The 13,329-nt window shown below is 54.3% G+C and overlaps 2 protein-coding genes across 3 annotated transcripts in view; one reads left to right on the top strand and one right to left on the bottom strand.

Annotated features, from left to right (window-relative positions):
* YPEL1 (yippee-like 1 (Drosophila)) overlaps window positions 1–8,462 on the top strand; it is a 34,917-nt gene extending 26,455 nt beyond the window's left edge. The window contains exons 3-5 of one of the 2 annotated variants that reach the window (XM_011947320.1): window positions 2,171–2,214; window positions 2,566–2,674; window positions 4,795–8,462. In XM_011947320.1, coding sequence (XP_011802710.1) covers window positions 2,171–2,214; window positions 2,566–2,674; window positions 4,795–4,884 — 243 coding nt within the window. In that variant the 3' untranslated portion in view covers window positions 4,885–8,462. The remainder of the gene's footprint in view (window positions 1–2,170; window positions 2,215–2,565; window positions 2,675–4,794) is intronic. The other variant, XM_011947321.1, reaches the window with a different exon arrangement.
* A 1,861-nt stretch (window positions 8,463–10,323) lies between these two features.
* Window positions 10,324–13,329, bottom strand: part of PPIL2 (peptidylprolyl isomerase (cyclophilin)-like 2) — a 44,056-nt gene continuing 41,050 nt past the window's right edge. The window contains exons 20-24 of the mRNA XM_011947334.1: window positions 12,055–12,111; window positions 11,268–11,340; window positions 11,116–11,178; window positions 10,863–10,996; window positions 10,324–10,539 (exon numbers count right to left, since the gene is read on the bottom strand). Of these exons, the coding sequence (XP_011802724.1) occupies window positions 10,443–10,539; window positions 10,863–10,996; window positions 11,116–11,178; window positions 11,268–11,340; window positions 12,055–12,111 (424 nt within the window). The 3' untranslated portion in view covers window positions 10,324–10,442. The remainder of the gene's footprint in view (window positions 10,540–10,862; window positions 10,997–11,115; window positions 11,179–11,267; window positions 11,341–12,054; window positions 12,112–13,329) is intronic.

The raw sequence follows: 13,329 nt of genomic DNA, 5'->3' as shown, positions 1-13,329 counted from the left end.
TGATTCTCCTGCCTCAGCCTCCTGAGTGGCTGAGAATACAGGCACCCTCCACCATGCCCAGCTAATTTTTGTATTTTTATTAGAGACAGGGTTTCTCCATGTTGGCCAGGCTGGTCTTGAAATCCTGACCTCAGGTGATCCACCCACCTTGGCCTCCCAAAGTGCTGGAATTACAGGCATGCGCCACCATGCCCGGCCCATTTATATTTTTAGAGGCAGTTTCTTGCTCTGTCCCCTAGGCTGGAGTGCAGTGGTGTAATCATGGCTCTCTGAACTGAGCTCAAGCAGTCCTCCTGCCTCAGCCCGTTTTTGTTGTTGTTATTTGTTTTCCTAATTATGAACACTATAACCTGTGACCATTCTTGTTGCATTTCCTTATATACTCAAGCTGGTTTGTTGTTTACAGTAAATTCTTAGAAGTGGGACTGCTGGCTCCTATACTATGTGCCTTTTCCAGTTCAATATTGTCAAATCGTGTTTCAGTCACATTCCTCATAGCCTTTTGCCTTTGTTAGACCAAAAACCCCCAAAAAGGGCTGGGCACGGTGGTTCACGCCTGCCAATACAAAACCATCTTTGTTTTATACAGAAATGTTGCTTTCTTTTTTTCTTTCCAGTGGAATTTAGATATGAAAATCTGACGGTGTACATCATGTATGACATATGCAGTTTCCTTTGTGGGAGTGGTATTGAGTGAGCATCTCTTACCAGCTGACCTAAGACATTTTTACATGACAGCCTCCGTTATAAACTGTAATGTAAGCCAGGCACGTTGGCTCACACCTGCAATCTCAACACTTTGGGAGGCCGAAGTGGGCGGATCACTTCAGGCCAGGAGTTCAAGACCAGCCTGGCCAACATGGCGAAACCCTATCTCTAAAATATCCTATCTCTAAAAATACAAAAATTAGCTGGGCCTAGTGATGTGTGCCTGTAGTCCTAGCTGCTGGAGAGGCTCAGGCAGGAGAATTGCTTGAACCCTGGAGGCAGAGGCTACAGTGAGTCCAGGTGGTGTCACTGCACTCCAGCCTGAGTGACAAAGTGAGACTCCCATCTCAAAAAAACCCCACCTCCCCCCAAAATTTTTGATTTGGTTTGCATTTCTTTGATTATGTTTGAGGTCGATCGAGACTTGAGGCTGGCACTGGAGCAGGCGTTCCCATTTGTCCTGCGAGGTCAAAGGTCGTGGAGTGTGACCGAGTGCATCGGGGGTGCAGATGCCCTATTCTGACTCTTTCACGCTTGGCCATCTTAGAATACGTGAATATACCGTGAGCGGTTTCTCAGCGCGTGGTGTTTTCCTGGTGGGATAGATGTCACTGGAAGAGCCTTTCTCCAAGTGAGAGGTCATCTTGTGCTGTGACTTTTTTTTTTTTTTTGAGACAGAGTTTCACTCTTGTTGCCCAGCCTGGAGTGCAGTGGCGCAATCTTGGCTCACTGCAGCCTACACCTCCCAGGTCCAAGTGATTCTCCTGTCTTAGCCACCCAAGTAGCTGGGGTTACTGGTGCCCGCCACCACGCTCAGCTAACTTTTGTATTTTTAGTAGAGGTGGGATTTCACCATGTTGGCCAGGCTGGTCTCAAACTCCTGACCTCAGGTGATCCGCCCGCCTCAGCCTTCCAAAGTGCTGGCGTTACAGGCGTGAGCCACCGTACTCAGTCATGCTGTGACTTTTAAAACATTTCAGTGGGAAAGTATGGACACTTCCCCCTGCGCCTAATATCTGACAGTGAGCGCATCTGAACTGCTGCAGAAGAGGCGGTGAGGAGAGCATTTTGAGGATCTGTGGGTTTTCAGGTAGAGAAAATCATTCGTGATCCCCTCTCAGAACTCTTCTAATCAGGTAGAGTTGTCCAGACATACGAAGCTCACCATTTAAAAACTGATTTTGCCATGATTTCCAATAATAGTCACTTGCAGAATGTTGATGCAGCAGAATCAGCCACTTCCTGACCGTCTACACTGAAAAACAGCTTGCGGCTCCGTTAAGTGGCTATTGTTAGTAGAAGTGGAGTTCTGGAGGGGGGACGCCAGTGTCTGCTCCTGGTGACCCGTCCGGGTGCAGCTAACAGAACTTTGGCCGCGGGGCTGGGCTCCCCTGGCTCTGGGCAGCACCGCTTTGTTCCAGAAAGTACTCGCAGCCAATCTCACGGGACCTTCTTCTTTCAGTCCTTTCAGGGGAGCCAGGGACGCGCCTACCTCTTCAATTCTGTGTGAGTACCCTGGTTCAGCCTGGGGGGCGGCGTGGGCCCCGGGATGGCCTGGATGGTACCTACACAGCGCTCTGTGTAGAATCACCTGGTTAGGGGTCCTGAAGGAACCCACCATCCCCCGCCTGGGAGTTTCTGAAACACACTAAGGATCTTGCCCCTAGCCTGTCCCATCACTGATCTTCCCCATTGATGGTGGGGGCAGGCAGGGAGTGGGGAGAGGCAGGATGCTGCTCCTGGGAGGTTCCCTGTTTTGGGGGAACTCTTAGGGGAATGGGGCGGGGCCCGCTGAGGGGCAGGGCCTGGTCAGGGGTGGGCCGGGCCTGCAGCACGGTGGCCCCTCTTTCCCCTCAGGGTGAACGTGGGCTGCGGCCCCGCAGAGGAGAGGGTCCTTCTCACCGGGCTGCATGCGGTCGCCGACATCTACTGCGAGAACTGCAAGACCACACTCGGGTGGAAATACGTGAGTGCCGCCAGTTTCTAAGGGATGCTCGTGCCACAAGGGGATGTGCCACTAAGTTGCCACTGACCCACACCTCCCCCTGCAGTGTGGCCCCTGGTACTGGTCACAGCGCTTTCAGAAACCCCAGCTCCTCAGCCGAGGCGGGCAGTCCAGGCTCCAGTGAGGCATGACCTCACCACTGCCCTCCAGCCTGGGTGACAGTGAGGCCCCGACCCAAAACAAAAAACAAAAACTCATGTTCAGGCCCATTTCTTCCTAAGCCAGGCTGTCTGCACCCAGCCTGCCCTCCGCCCCTGAGCAGAGCCTGGGTGTGGGAGGTGGCTGAGAGGGCTGCGGGGGACTGTGGGAGGCTGTGCCCACCGTCAGGGACAAGCCTGGAAGACCCCTCAGCGCCAGACCTGCTGGAGTGAGAGTCAGAGAGCTGCCCATGAGCAGCCGCCCAGATCCCTCTTCCCCGGAGACCTTGATTTGAAGGTCGCAGTCCCCACCTCCTCTCCAGCCTTCACCTCTAGTTCCCTTCTCTCTCTACCACGTGGCTGATCTGGCCTCCAAAGCCAACAAACCTGGGGCCCTCAGGCCCTGCACCCTCTTGCCCCGCTTCCCTCCTCCACACTGCCCTGAGGTCTCTCTTCCAGGCTCCACTCTCTCTGGCCGACCTTTGTGGCCGAGTCCTCCCCTCCCCCAGGCCACCGCAGATTCCATGGTTTTGACTCCCTGGCCATCTGCCATCTGGTGGGTGCTCCCATGCCTTCCCTGGCTTGTTTTTGTTTTTGAGATGGTCTCAAACTCCTGACCTCAAGTGATCCACCCATCTCAGCCTCCCAAAGTGCTGGGATTACAGGCCTGAGCCACCACACCCGGCCTGCCTGCCTTTTTTGAAGAAGGCTTTCCCATTCAGGCTCTGGTGTTCGCCGGGTCCAGGCCACCTGCTCTCCCTCTTTCCTGAATTCCTGATCATCTCTGGTCTCCCAGATTCCTCGTGAGCTTTGGAAGGCCACAGTTCACACGGTGGAAAAGGGCTCCACAAGACTGGCACGCATCCCCAGCCCTTCCCCCTGGTCAGTCAGCCCCTTACCCATCTGTGGGCCCCACTTCCAGAAACCCCTGCCTTCCCTGCATGGCCACCACACTGCATTCCCCTCTATGGCTGCACTCGCTGCTTCCTGCCGGCACAGTCCTTCCTGTGTCTGCCACACCTGGGGCTGCTGCTTGGGTAGGCAGGATCCCATCTTGGTCTTCTGTGTCCCTAGCACCAGGCCACACACTCAGCAAAACAAAATGATGAGGCTGTGTCTGTGGGAGAGATGTTAACTCCTTCCCATGCAGGGCCTTCTCCAGATATCCTGTTTTTTTGTTGTTGTTTTGTTTTTAGACAGGGTCTTGGTCGATCTCAGCTCATTGCAGCTTCGACCTTCTGGGTTGAAGCGGTCCTCCCACCTCAACCTCCCAAGTAGCTGGGATTACAGGCACACCACACCCAGCTAAGTTTTTGTTGCGTAGGCTTGTCTCGAACTCCTGGACTCAAGTCATCCTCCTGCCTTGGCCTCCCAAAGTGCTGGGATTACAGATGTGCACCACTGTGCCAGCCTTCGTCACTCTCCCTGTATTTGCCTTCACTCTAGTTATGCACAGAATTCCTGGAGTGTAGTCTTTTGCATCTCTTCAAGCCTCTTAAATCGCCCCACACGTAGTAAATTTTCAATAAACAGATCTGCATTCACACTGTCCCACAAGTAATCCCAGCACTTTGGGAGCCTGAGGTGGAAGGATCACTTGAGCCCCGGAGGTCAAGGCTGCAGGGAGCTATGACCACACCACTGCATTCCAGCCTGGGCGACAGAGTGAGACCCTATCTCAAAACAAGCAAATGAAAAACCTTTTAGTGTATGTGCTGCCGAAGCGAGCACATGAAAAACTTTCAACAAATGTAAACCTGCACTGCCTCAGTGGACTCACCTGGAACAGACCCTTCAGCGCTGGGTGAGTGCACAGCTCAGGGAACACCTGGGTATAGTTAATAGTATAGACTTGGGGCGGTTTTTTTTTTTGCCGAAAGAGTGATGAAATTGAAAAGTGAAACCTTCTGTCCTGAAACCTTCATCTCCCTTTTCTTTTTCAAGGAGCATGCGTTTGAGAGCAGTCAGAAATATAAGGAAGGAAAATTCATCATTGAGCTTGCTCACATGATCAAAGACAATGGCTGGGAGTAAAGTGCGAACTTTCCCTTCTCCTTCGAATGCTGTTTTGTGAAAGAAACTGAATGTAATGGAAACGTAGGAGCAGCCGGTGGGAGCCTTTCCTGCCCTCTGACCTCAAAGGCTAGCTGCGCATAGCTCTTGACACACTCGGCCATCTCTGTGGGTAAGGTGTCCCCTCAGATCTGTCCTGTTCACGTACACGGTTGTTTCTGAAAATCTTCAATGCGCTTCTAACTTCTCAAGTTCTAGAGAAAGAATTAACCAACTGATGACTTACCCACCTAGTTAATACTTTCCTTTCACCTGTCTTCAATATAGTTGGGCTCTGCTTTTTTAAGGTTCAGTTGAAAACCAAACTGAGGCCGGGCGCGGTGGCTCACGCCTGTAATCCCAGCACTTTGGGAGGCTGAGGCGGGTGGATCACCTGAGGTCAGGGGTTCTAGACCAGCCTGGCCAACATGGGGAAACCCCGTCTCTACTAAAAATACAAAAATTAGCTGGGCATGGTGGTGGCTGCCTGTAATCTTAGCTACTCAGGAGGCTGAGGCAGGAGAATCACTTGAACCTGGGAGGCGGAGGTTGCAGTGAGCTGAGATCGCGCCATCGCACTCCAGGGGCACAAGAGTGAGACTTCATCTCAAAAAAAAAAAAAAAAAAAAATTAGCTGGGTATGATGGCGGGCGCCTGTAGTCCCACCTACTCAGGAGGCTGATGCAGGAGAATCACTTGAACCCAGCAGGCGGAGGTTGCAGTGAGCCGAGATCGTGCCACTGCACTCCAGCCTGGCGACAGAGCAGGACTCCGTCTCAAAATAAAGAGAACCAAACTAAGTCTCTGAAGACCATAGGGACAGGGTCTCTTTAGATAGTAAGTCTCACCATTCCCCTTTTTAGAGAAAAGGTATTGTAGCCCATCCTCCACCCTACTCTTTTTCTTAAAATTCGCAAAACTTCAAATTGGCTATTCCTCTTTCAAATGAACCACTGAAGTACAGTGTTCATTTAAGAATCTTACAGAGGCAGTCAACAGACTTATACACTAAGGGTATTTTTGGTTTTTAGCCTGTTCAGAAACAGGGGCCAGCACTGATGACATTTTAGATACACTCTAAATTGAGAAATGTGTCTAGTGGAACATGTTGTTTATTTAAGCCAGTAGATTCCTTATCTAGAAAGCAGGTGAGCTGGCCCTTAGAGAAGGCTGTCCCAGGGGCCTGCAGAGGTGCCGTTACTGAGGCGACAGCCTCACAGGGTCTGGTACCAGGGGTTGTGCCCTCAGCGGTGACAGCAACTTAGGTGTCAGGCAGTTGCTGAGGGGCCGGTCCATGTCGTTATAGAGTAACACACTGGACCGAGTAAAAGTCGGATTTCATTTTCTACCCTGGATGTACTTGAAAAGAATTATTTTTGCATATGAAAGAGGCCAGAACCCACAGGAAAAACTTCAAAACTTGACTTTTGCCAGAATGTTGAAAATTTGTTCAGAAAAGGTTAAAGCAACAAGACAGGTTTAGCCTTTGTGCATAAGCCTGCTAGATGCATCGCCCGTCCCTGCGCGGTGCTGTCCCTCTCACTTGAACTGATAGAAGGGCCTGTGCAATCTCCTAAGGCCTGTGTTTCTGCCACATATTTTATTATGAATTACAATCCACCCATCCACCTGCCCTCCACCAGGAGTGGGCACCCCATAAGGGTTTAGGCCACTTTGCAGAGGATGGAGGTCAAAAACCATTCCCAGATAAGTTTGGTTTTCAACATTTAGTAACTTGTCTTAGGGCACAGAGGGCAGGCAGGAGACTGGGGGAGGCCAAGGGGCAGCAGATAGGAGAGCACTGAGCCTGGATAGTTCTCAGCCTGGCGAGTGGCTCTGAAGCTGCCTTCAGACAAGGCTACTCTAGGGGCAAGAGTGCGAGCTGGCAGACAGTAAGAACGTGGCCACCTGTCCAGCTTCACACCTCCCCTGACTTAAGCCCTTCCTAAACCCAGAGCTACGGTCCATGCAGGCACTGGGCTGTGCCCACTCGAGCTCACTGCCCACGTAGAGCATGCCTTTGGGTGCCATCTCTTGGCCCAAGCCTTGGTATGTGGGACATGCTGCTGCCCTGGTGGGCATGGCACTGAGATGCATCAATTCAGCAGGAGTGACAAAGGCAGAAGTTCCTTTAAAGCACATCTTCCACTTAGGAAAGGAAGGAAATTTTTGTACTGTCTCGTAAGCCTCCACATCCAGCTAAGGCTCTGCAAGCTGCCTTACCCCTGCGCTCGTCTCCCTCACGGGTTCAGGCTGGCCCAGCACATCCCGACCTCCTGAGCTCGCGTGCCGCCATCCAGAGCACAGGGGTCACTGCACGCTGCAGGGCTCTTGCTGCCTTGTCTCAAGCCTGGAGAGGCGGTGCCCACGAGCTGGCACATGAAGTTAGCAACGCCTGTGGCTTCAGTCAATTGTCTGAGACTCTGAAGAGGCCGAGACACCTTCCCGACTGGAAGAAGTTGTTCACTGAAAACTTATTTTAAACTGACCCTTCCCTTCGAGTCTTCATTCCTCTCCCATGTGGGAACCCAGCCTTGGATGCCCTGGGGACTAGGGGAAACAGTTGGGGGTTTGTGCCGCCCCAGCCTGCTATGGGTGTGAGGACAGCCAGGTCCTGAGTGACTCAAGATGTTTCACTTACATTGAAGAATCTTCTAAAACTCTTCCGAGTGGTTTTACACACTCAAGTTCTATTTAAGAGCTGTTCTGTGTGTTGGGCGAGTTCGCTGCTCCCTCGATTTGGGCACTTTGGTTTTTGTCTTTCCTGACGGCATCGATTGAACATTTTTTACTAGTCTTATGAATTTTCTTATGACTTATTTTGTATTTTTTTTTTTTGTAACCTATACCAACAAAACTTTTATCACTTTTTTTGTTGTTATTGGGCTTCTGCAAAATGCAAGCTCATTTTTAAACCAAATGACTAGACCATGAGCTGGCGACAGGGGAAGTGCTATTCACAAGACCATGTCTACCACCCTCTAAAATTCCTGAACAATATCATCTGGGACTTCTATTTATTTAAAACAAATCTTCCTTGAGAGCCTTGGGAGGTGATGTCAGGGTTATAAATGGCACAGTGCACTTGCTGTAGGAACGTGGTTTGGCACTGTTTTTTACACACACAGTATTTTTATACCTTAATGCTTATTCTTGATGGCATCTGTCAGATATTAGAATCAGAAATAAGAATCTTCCCAAAATTCTTTAATTTACCTGATGCCCTCATCAGGTTGTTAAAAATTCAAGTGGTTTTAATAGCTAAAAACCTGCAAATTAAGCTCTAAAACAAACTACAGAAATGTAAACCTTCACTTGCCAAAGGTCCTTGGTGGCCTGTCCCCTGCCCCAGGGGCAGATGGCCCTGAAGCCCTTCCCTCACTGTGCAGGCCACTGGGTGAGGCTGGACGGTCACCCACGGTGGCTTCACTGCAAGGAGCAGGACTGCCAAGCTCAAGCACGGGGCCTTCAACTTCCCCTGTCCTCTGGCCACGCTGCCAGCCCTTGGTCCTTATCTGTGTGAGGTTTACAAATAAAGCTTCTGATGTCAAATGTTTAAATTGTGCTCTCAGTGGACGAGGCCATGTCCTGATGCGGAAGGCTGAGCCCAGGCTCGCTCTGGCACCCCTGAGAGCAGAGGGCTGTCTTAGGTTCTTCAAGCTCTGGAGCCAAGGGCGGTCTGGTCCTACTTCTCTGCCCCCACCATTGGGGGGATTTGAATGTGGCCAGAGAATACAGTCAGGGCCAGCCAGGGTGGCCACAGGGTCCTCTCCAAACCTGCTTCTCCCTCCCTGGTCAGGCTTTCACCCCCCCCCCCCCCGCCACCCACATCCGTACCCTGGACGCTGGCTCAGAGGCCTACGGGTGGGTAGACACCTGGGCAGTCACTGTGTCCTGCTGCGCTCCTCCTGTGCAGGCCCAGCTGGGTGTCTGAGCCTCTTACAAGTGAGCCCCTGCCAGGGCTAGACCAGACCTCGCTGAAGACAGTGCCTGGCGCGAGGCATTGAGGGCATCAAAAGTCACTCCAGGGGCCTGATCAACAGTCACAGATGGGGTGACAGGCTGCAGAGGGATGGGCTGGAGAAGAGGCGGAGTCAGCCGTGGTGCAGTTCTTGTTCTTAGCATGATGAAGAGCCAGAGGCTGGTGTGCAGCAGGGTGACAAGGGGCAGACATGCCTCTAGCGGTCATCAGGCAGCCTGTGGCAGTGGACGGGGTGAGGCAAAGATGCAGATGAGGCACCACCCGGCATCCAGGGAGACAAAAGGCTCGGGCCTGCAGCTTCAACATCAGTGAGGAGAAAAGGAAGGGCAGAGGTACAGCCTGGAACTGACTGACAGGTTCAAGATTTGGGGCAACAAAAATGAGACAACCAAGAACAAGACCTAAGTTAGGGCTTAATGTGAAGAACTAGAAGTGGGGGGCCTGAGGGCAACAGGGAGCCCGAGAGGCGAAGGAGGGAAGGAGGGTCCATGACATGAGAACACTGACCACTGGCCCGGGCTGAAAACAGAAGAAAAAGCGAGCCAGGGCACACTTAATAGAAAAATCGGGTCGAGGGAGGGTCTTTACGTTAGGAGATGCTGATGCAACCGGCCCAAGGCCATCCGAGTCAGTGACAGGAGGGAGCAGAGTCTTGGAGCCCAATGGCCGGGCCTGAAAGCAGCAAGGCCACCTTCTCAGCAGGAGGGTGGGGAGACGGACTGCTTGTTCTCACAGCCAGAGACACTGGCCTCAACCAGGTGTGGGTCCCCTCAAGATTCTGATAGGGGCAGAGAGAAGCCACACAGGCTTGAGATGAAGCCCGGGTAGTACATGGCCAGAGCAGGCAAGTGGGGCCCCGAGAGCCCAGGCAGGGTACGGCAGGAAAGTCAATGCTGCAGTCCAGCACCGGCCATCAGCCCCTGAAGCCCACCTGCAGAGGCTCAGGCTCAGTAGGTCTGGGGTCTGAAAACTTGTCCTAGGTGATGGCGTTGGTCAGGGGACCACACTGGTTGTATAAATAGGCTGTCCCTGAGAAGATGACAGAAGAAGGGGTAAGAAAACCAGACTTATACAGCTGGGCGTGGTGGTGCACACCTGTAGTCCCAGCTACTTGGGAGGCTGAGGCAGGAGGATTGCTTGAGCCCAGGAGGCTGAGGCTGCAGTGAGCCATGATCACACCACTGCACTGGAGCCTGGGCAACAGAGCAAGACCCTGTCTTAAAAAGGAAACCAGAATGTGGAGACACAGTCCTTCCTCACCAACCTGGCCTACTGGAGGCCTGGGGCGCCAGCCTGGGTAGGGCAGACCTTATGCTCTTGAGGTCCCAGCAGTGGGCTCTGGCTGGGCCAGGTCCTGGAAACAGGGCCAAGGCCACTGGCAACAGGTTAAGGGGTGGGGAGGCTGTGGGCTCCCAGGGGCCAGGAAAGGGGATGCAAGCAGCAGGTAAGCCATTTATTGGATGGCAGCAGAGGGCAGGCTAGAAGACTGGAAATGGAGATGTGGACACAGGCCCCCAGCCCTGCAACCCCACCAAGGTCCACAGTGGCCAACCTGCTGCTACCAGGAGCTGAAGTCCCCAAAACCCCGACTGGGCTTCTTCTTGGACATGGGGACAGTGGCGCTGGTTGAGGGCTCTTCCTCTGCCACTCGCTTCCTGGGAAGAGAAGAAGCCGCTGGGAGTCCACACCCTCCCTCGGCCCCTCCTGACTTGTCTGTATCTCTATACGGCCCTCCCTGTATAGGCCCAACCCCTCCCACCTGCTGCTCCCACGTCCCCCTGAATTCGATGGCTTCCGCCCACAGAGACCCCGGCCAGGCCTTCAGAGGCAGTCCCTCGGCTGCAGAGGCCACATAGCACAAGCCCACGCCGAGGACCAGTGCCTGTGGCTTTCTTGCCCCTCTGGATCTGACCCTCAGACCTCAGTCAGCCCCAGGAAACACCATGAGAAACAGGGAGGCCAGCCGCACGGCACTCACGTGGCTGCTGGGTTGATGTACTTGCCCACGCCCTGGCGGAAGGTCTGGGGGCCCTGGCTCCCTGCCTCGGGCTGGCTGCTCTTCGCTTTGGTCTCTGGGGCTGCCTCGAGCTGTGTCTTCCGCTCCTGGGCGATCTGTGGCACGAGAGGGTGGAGGCTGACTAGCAGCACCTTGGGCAGGACAGATGCTAGGCTTGGGGTGGGAAGGTGCGCTGGCCCAGACCCTCCTAGGTGGTGGCATCGTGCCCCCTCACCTGGGCATCAGCCTCCTCATAGGGGTCCACGAACACCGTAGTGGCATCGATGCGGATCTCCTCCTAGCAGCAGAGGAGGCTCAGTGCACGGCAGGTCCTCCCCTTGCCTGCCTGGCCCCCAGCCGCCACGCCCCACCTCCCTGGGCACAGACCTTAGGGCGGTCAGTTTTGGGGTCACTCTCCACATTCTCCATGGCTGTCAGTACGTCAAAGCCCCCAACCACCCTGCAGCAGGGAGACAGAGGCGGGTCTGCATGCGCTCAAGGAGGGCACCCTCACGGCCGAGCCCCAAGGCATGTGGGAAGAGGGGCTGAGAGCCCTGAGGCTGGCCTGGTGGTCCTCGGGCAGCAGCCAGGAAGGTGATGAGAGGGAGTGGCAAGGGCGGGGTCAGCAGACCACGGCCCTGGGCATATCCAGCTGGGTTTTTTTTCTGGTTTTCTTTTGGTTCCCCCACCCACAGGAAAAATAGGAGTCACAAATGTGGCTTGTGCTGTCCCCACTGGTTTGGTAATAGAGTTCCACTTGGCCAGAACCGCATCACCTGCATCCACCTTGTTTCGTGCTGCTTCCACACAGTTGGGTGGGCGTCAAGAGACCACGCGGCCCACAATGCTGGAAAGACCCCTGGACTAGAGGGTGAAGGGAGCTGGGCGTGGCCAGGCTTGTGAGTGTCGCGCCATCAGGTCTGAGACAGGGCAGTGGCCAGGCCACGCAGGGGCGAGTTTCCTCCTCTCCTGAACCCGGTGGGTCTGGAGAGCCAGACTTCCCTGGCACAGGGAGCACCCTCCGTCCCAGCTCTGCATAGCCTCAACCCCCAGCAGTGACGGCCAGCACGGCACATGGCTCAGGTCCACAGAGAAGGCAGCGAGGAGGCCTCAGGTGGGGAAGGAACCCACCTAGCCCACTGACCCCCAGGCTCCACACAGCCGCCTCCCTTACCGTCCAAAGATGGTGTGCTTCTTGTCCAGGTAGGCACAGGAGCGAAATGTGATGAAGCTGGGGGGGAGGGTTGGACGGTTAGGGAGAGCATGGCACCTTCTGCATCTGGCCTGCCTGAGAGCACACCAGGAGCTGCCCACCCTCTACAGTCGGCTCTGGGAACCTGCGGCTTCCGCGGACGCATGTGTGCATGTGGCTCCCTGCTGCTGCCCACCAGGGCAGGTCATCAGCCCCCAAGGCTGCCCAGGGAACCCCGGACCTCCAGCTGTCCCCAGGTCCTCCTGCTGCCCCGGCTGCTGCCCAATGCCTGTCAGGGAGTCCCTGTGCCCAGAGCCAGCCTGGCCATGCAGCTCTGTGGGAGGTGGCTGGGACAAGGCGACACCTGGAAAACCAGAGCCAGCCCCGTGCCATCAAGGGACCTGTCGAAGGACTGAGGAGAAAGGAGGCAACAAAGCCAGAACAGGAATCAAGGGATTAAGAAATGTGGGTAACATAAACATGGACAAAGAAAATGCTCAGGTCGTCCAGGCACAGTGGCTCACGCCTGTAATTCCAGCACTTTGGCAGGCCGAGGCAGGAAGACCGCTTGACTCCAGGAGTTGAAGAACAGCTGGGGCAATGGCGTGAACCTGGGAGGCGGAGCCTGCAGTGAGCTGAGATCGCACCACTGCACTCCAGCCTGGGTGACAAAGCGAGTCTCCGTCTTAAAAAAAAAAAAATTTCCAGGAGGAGCTTGCCTCGGGATGGTTCTTTTACTTTCCTCGTATCTGAGTTTAATTCTGCTTCTAGTTTCCTTCACTGTGTTAGAAATCAGCCAGAGAGAACCGCTTGCAGGTCAGAGCTGAGGTCTGCGCCACTGTAGACGTGACATCTGTGGACACCTGTCTGGTGGCCTTGGGGGTGGTCAGACTCGGTGGGCTCAGGAGCATGTCCCTGCATGGCTGGGGGAGTGCATGTTCCATGCGGCAGGGGTTAAGTCCTGTGTGTCTCACCAGTAGGGTGTGTGGGCTGTGCCTGCCTGCACCACCCTGGGGTGCTCCATGCCACCAGTGCTGGGACCCACCCAGTATCTTCCACTGTTTTCCTTTTAGCCTCTCTGGCTCTGCCCTCTGAGGGCTTTTTGAACGCTCACAGCTGGGGTCTGTCGCGTTCTCATTCATCCTGAAAGTCTTTTTTTTCCCTTCGAGACGGAGTCTCGCTGTCACTCAGGTTGCAGTGCAGTGGCGCAATCTTGGCTCACTGCAACGTCTGCCTCCGGGGTTCAAGCGATTCTCC

This window comes from Colobus angolensis, unplaced genomic scaffold (assembly GCF_000951035.1).
Source record: "Colobus angolensis palliatus isolate OR3802 unplaced genomic scaffold, Cang.pa_1.0 Scaffold260, whole genome shotgun sequence".
Lineage (NCBI taxonomy): Eukaryota > Metazoa > Chordata > Mammalia > Primates > Cercopithecidae > Colobus > Colobus angolensis.
The sequence above is the reverse complement of the archived record's forward strand: the minus strand, read 5'-3'. Positions and strand labels throughout refer to the sequence as shown.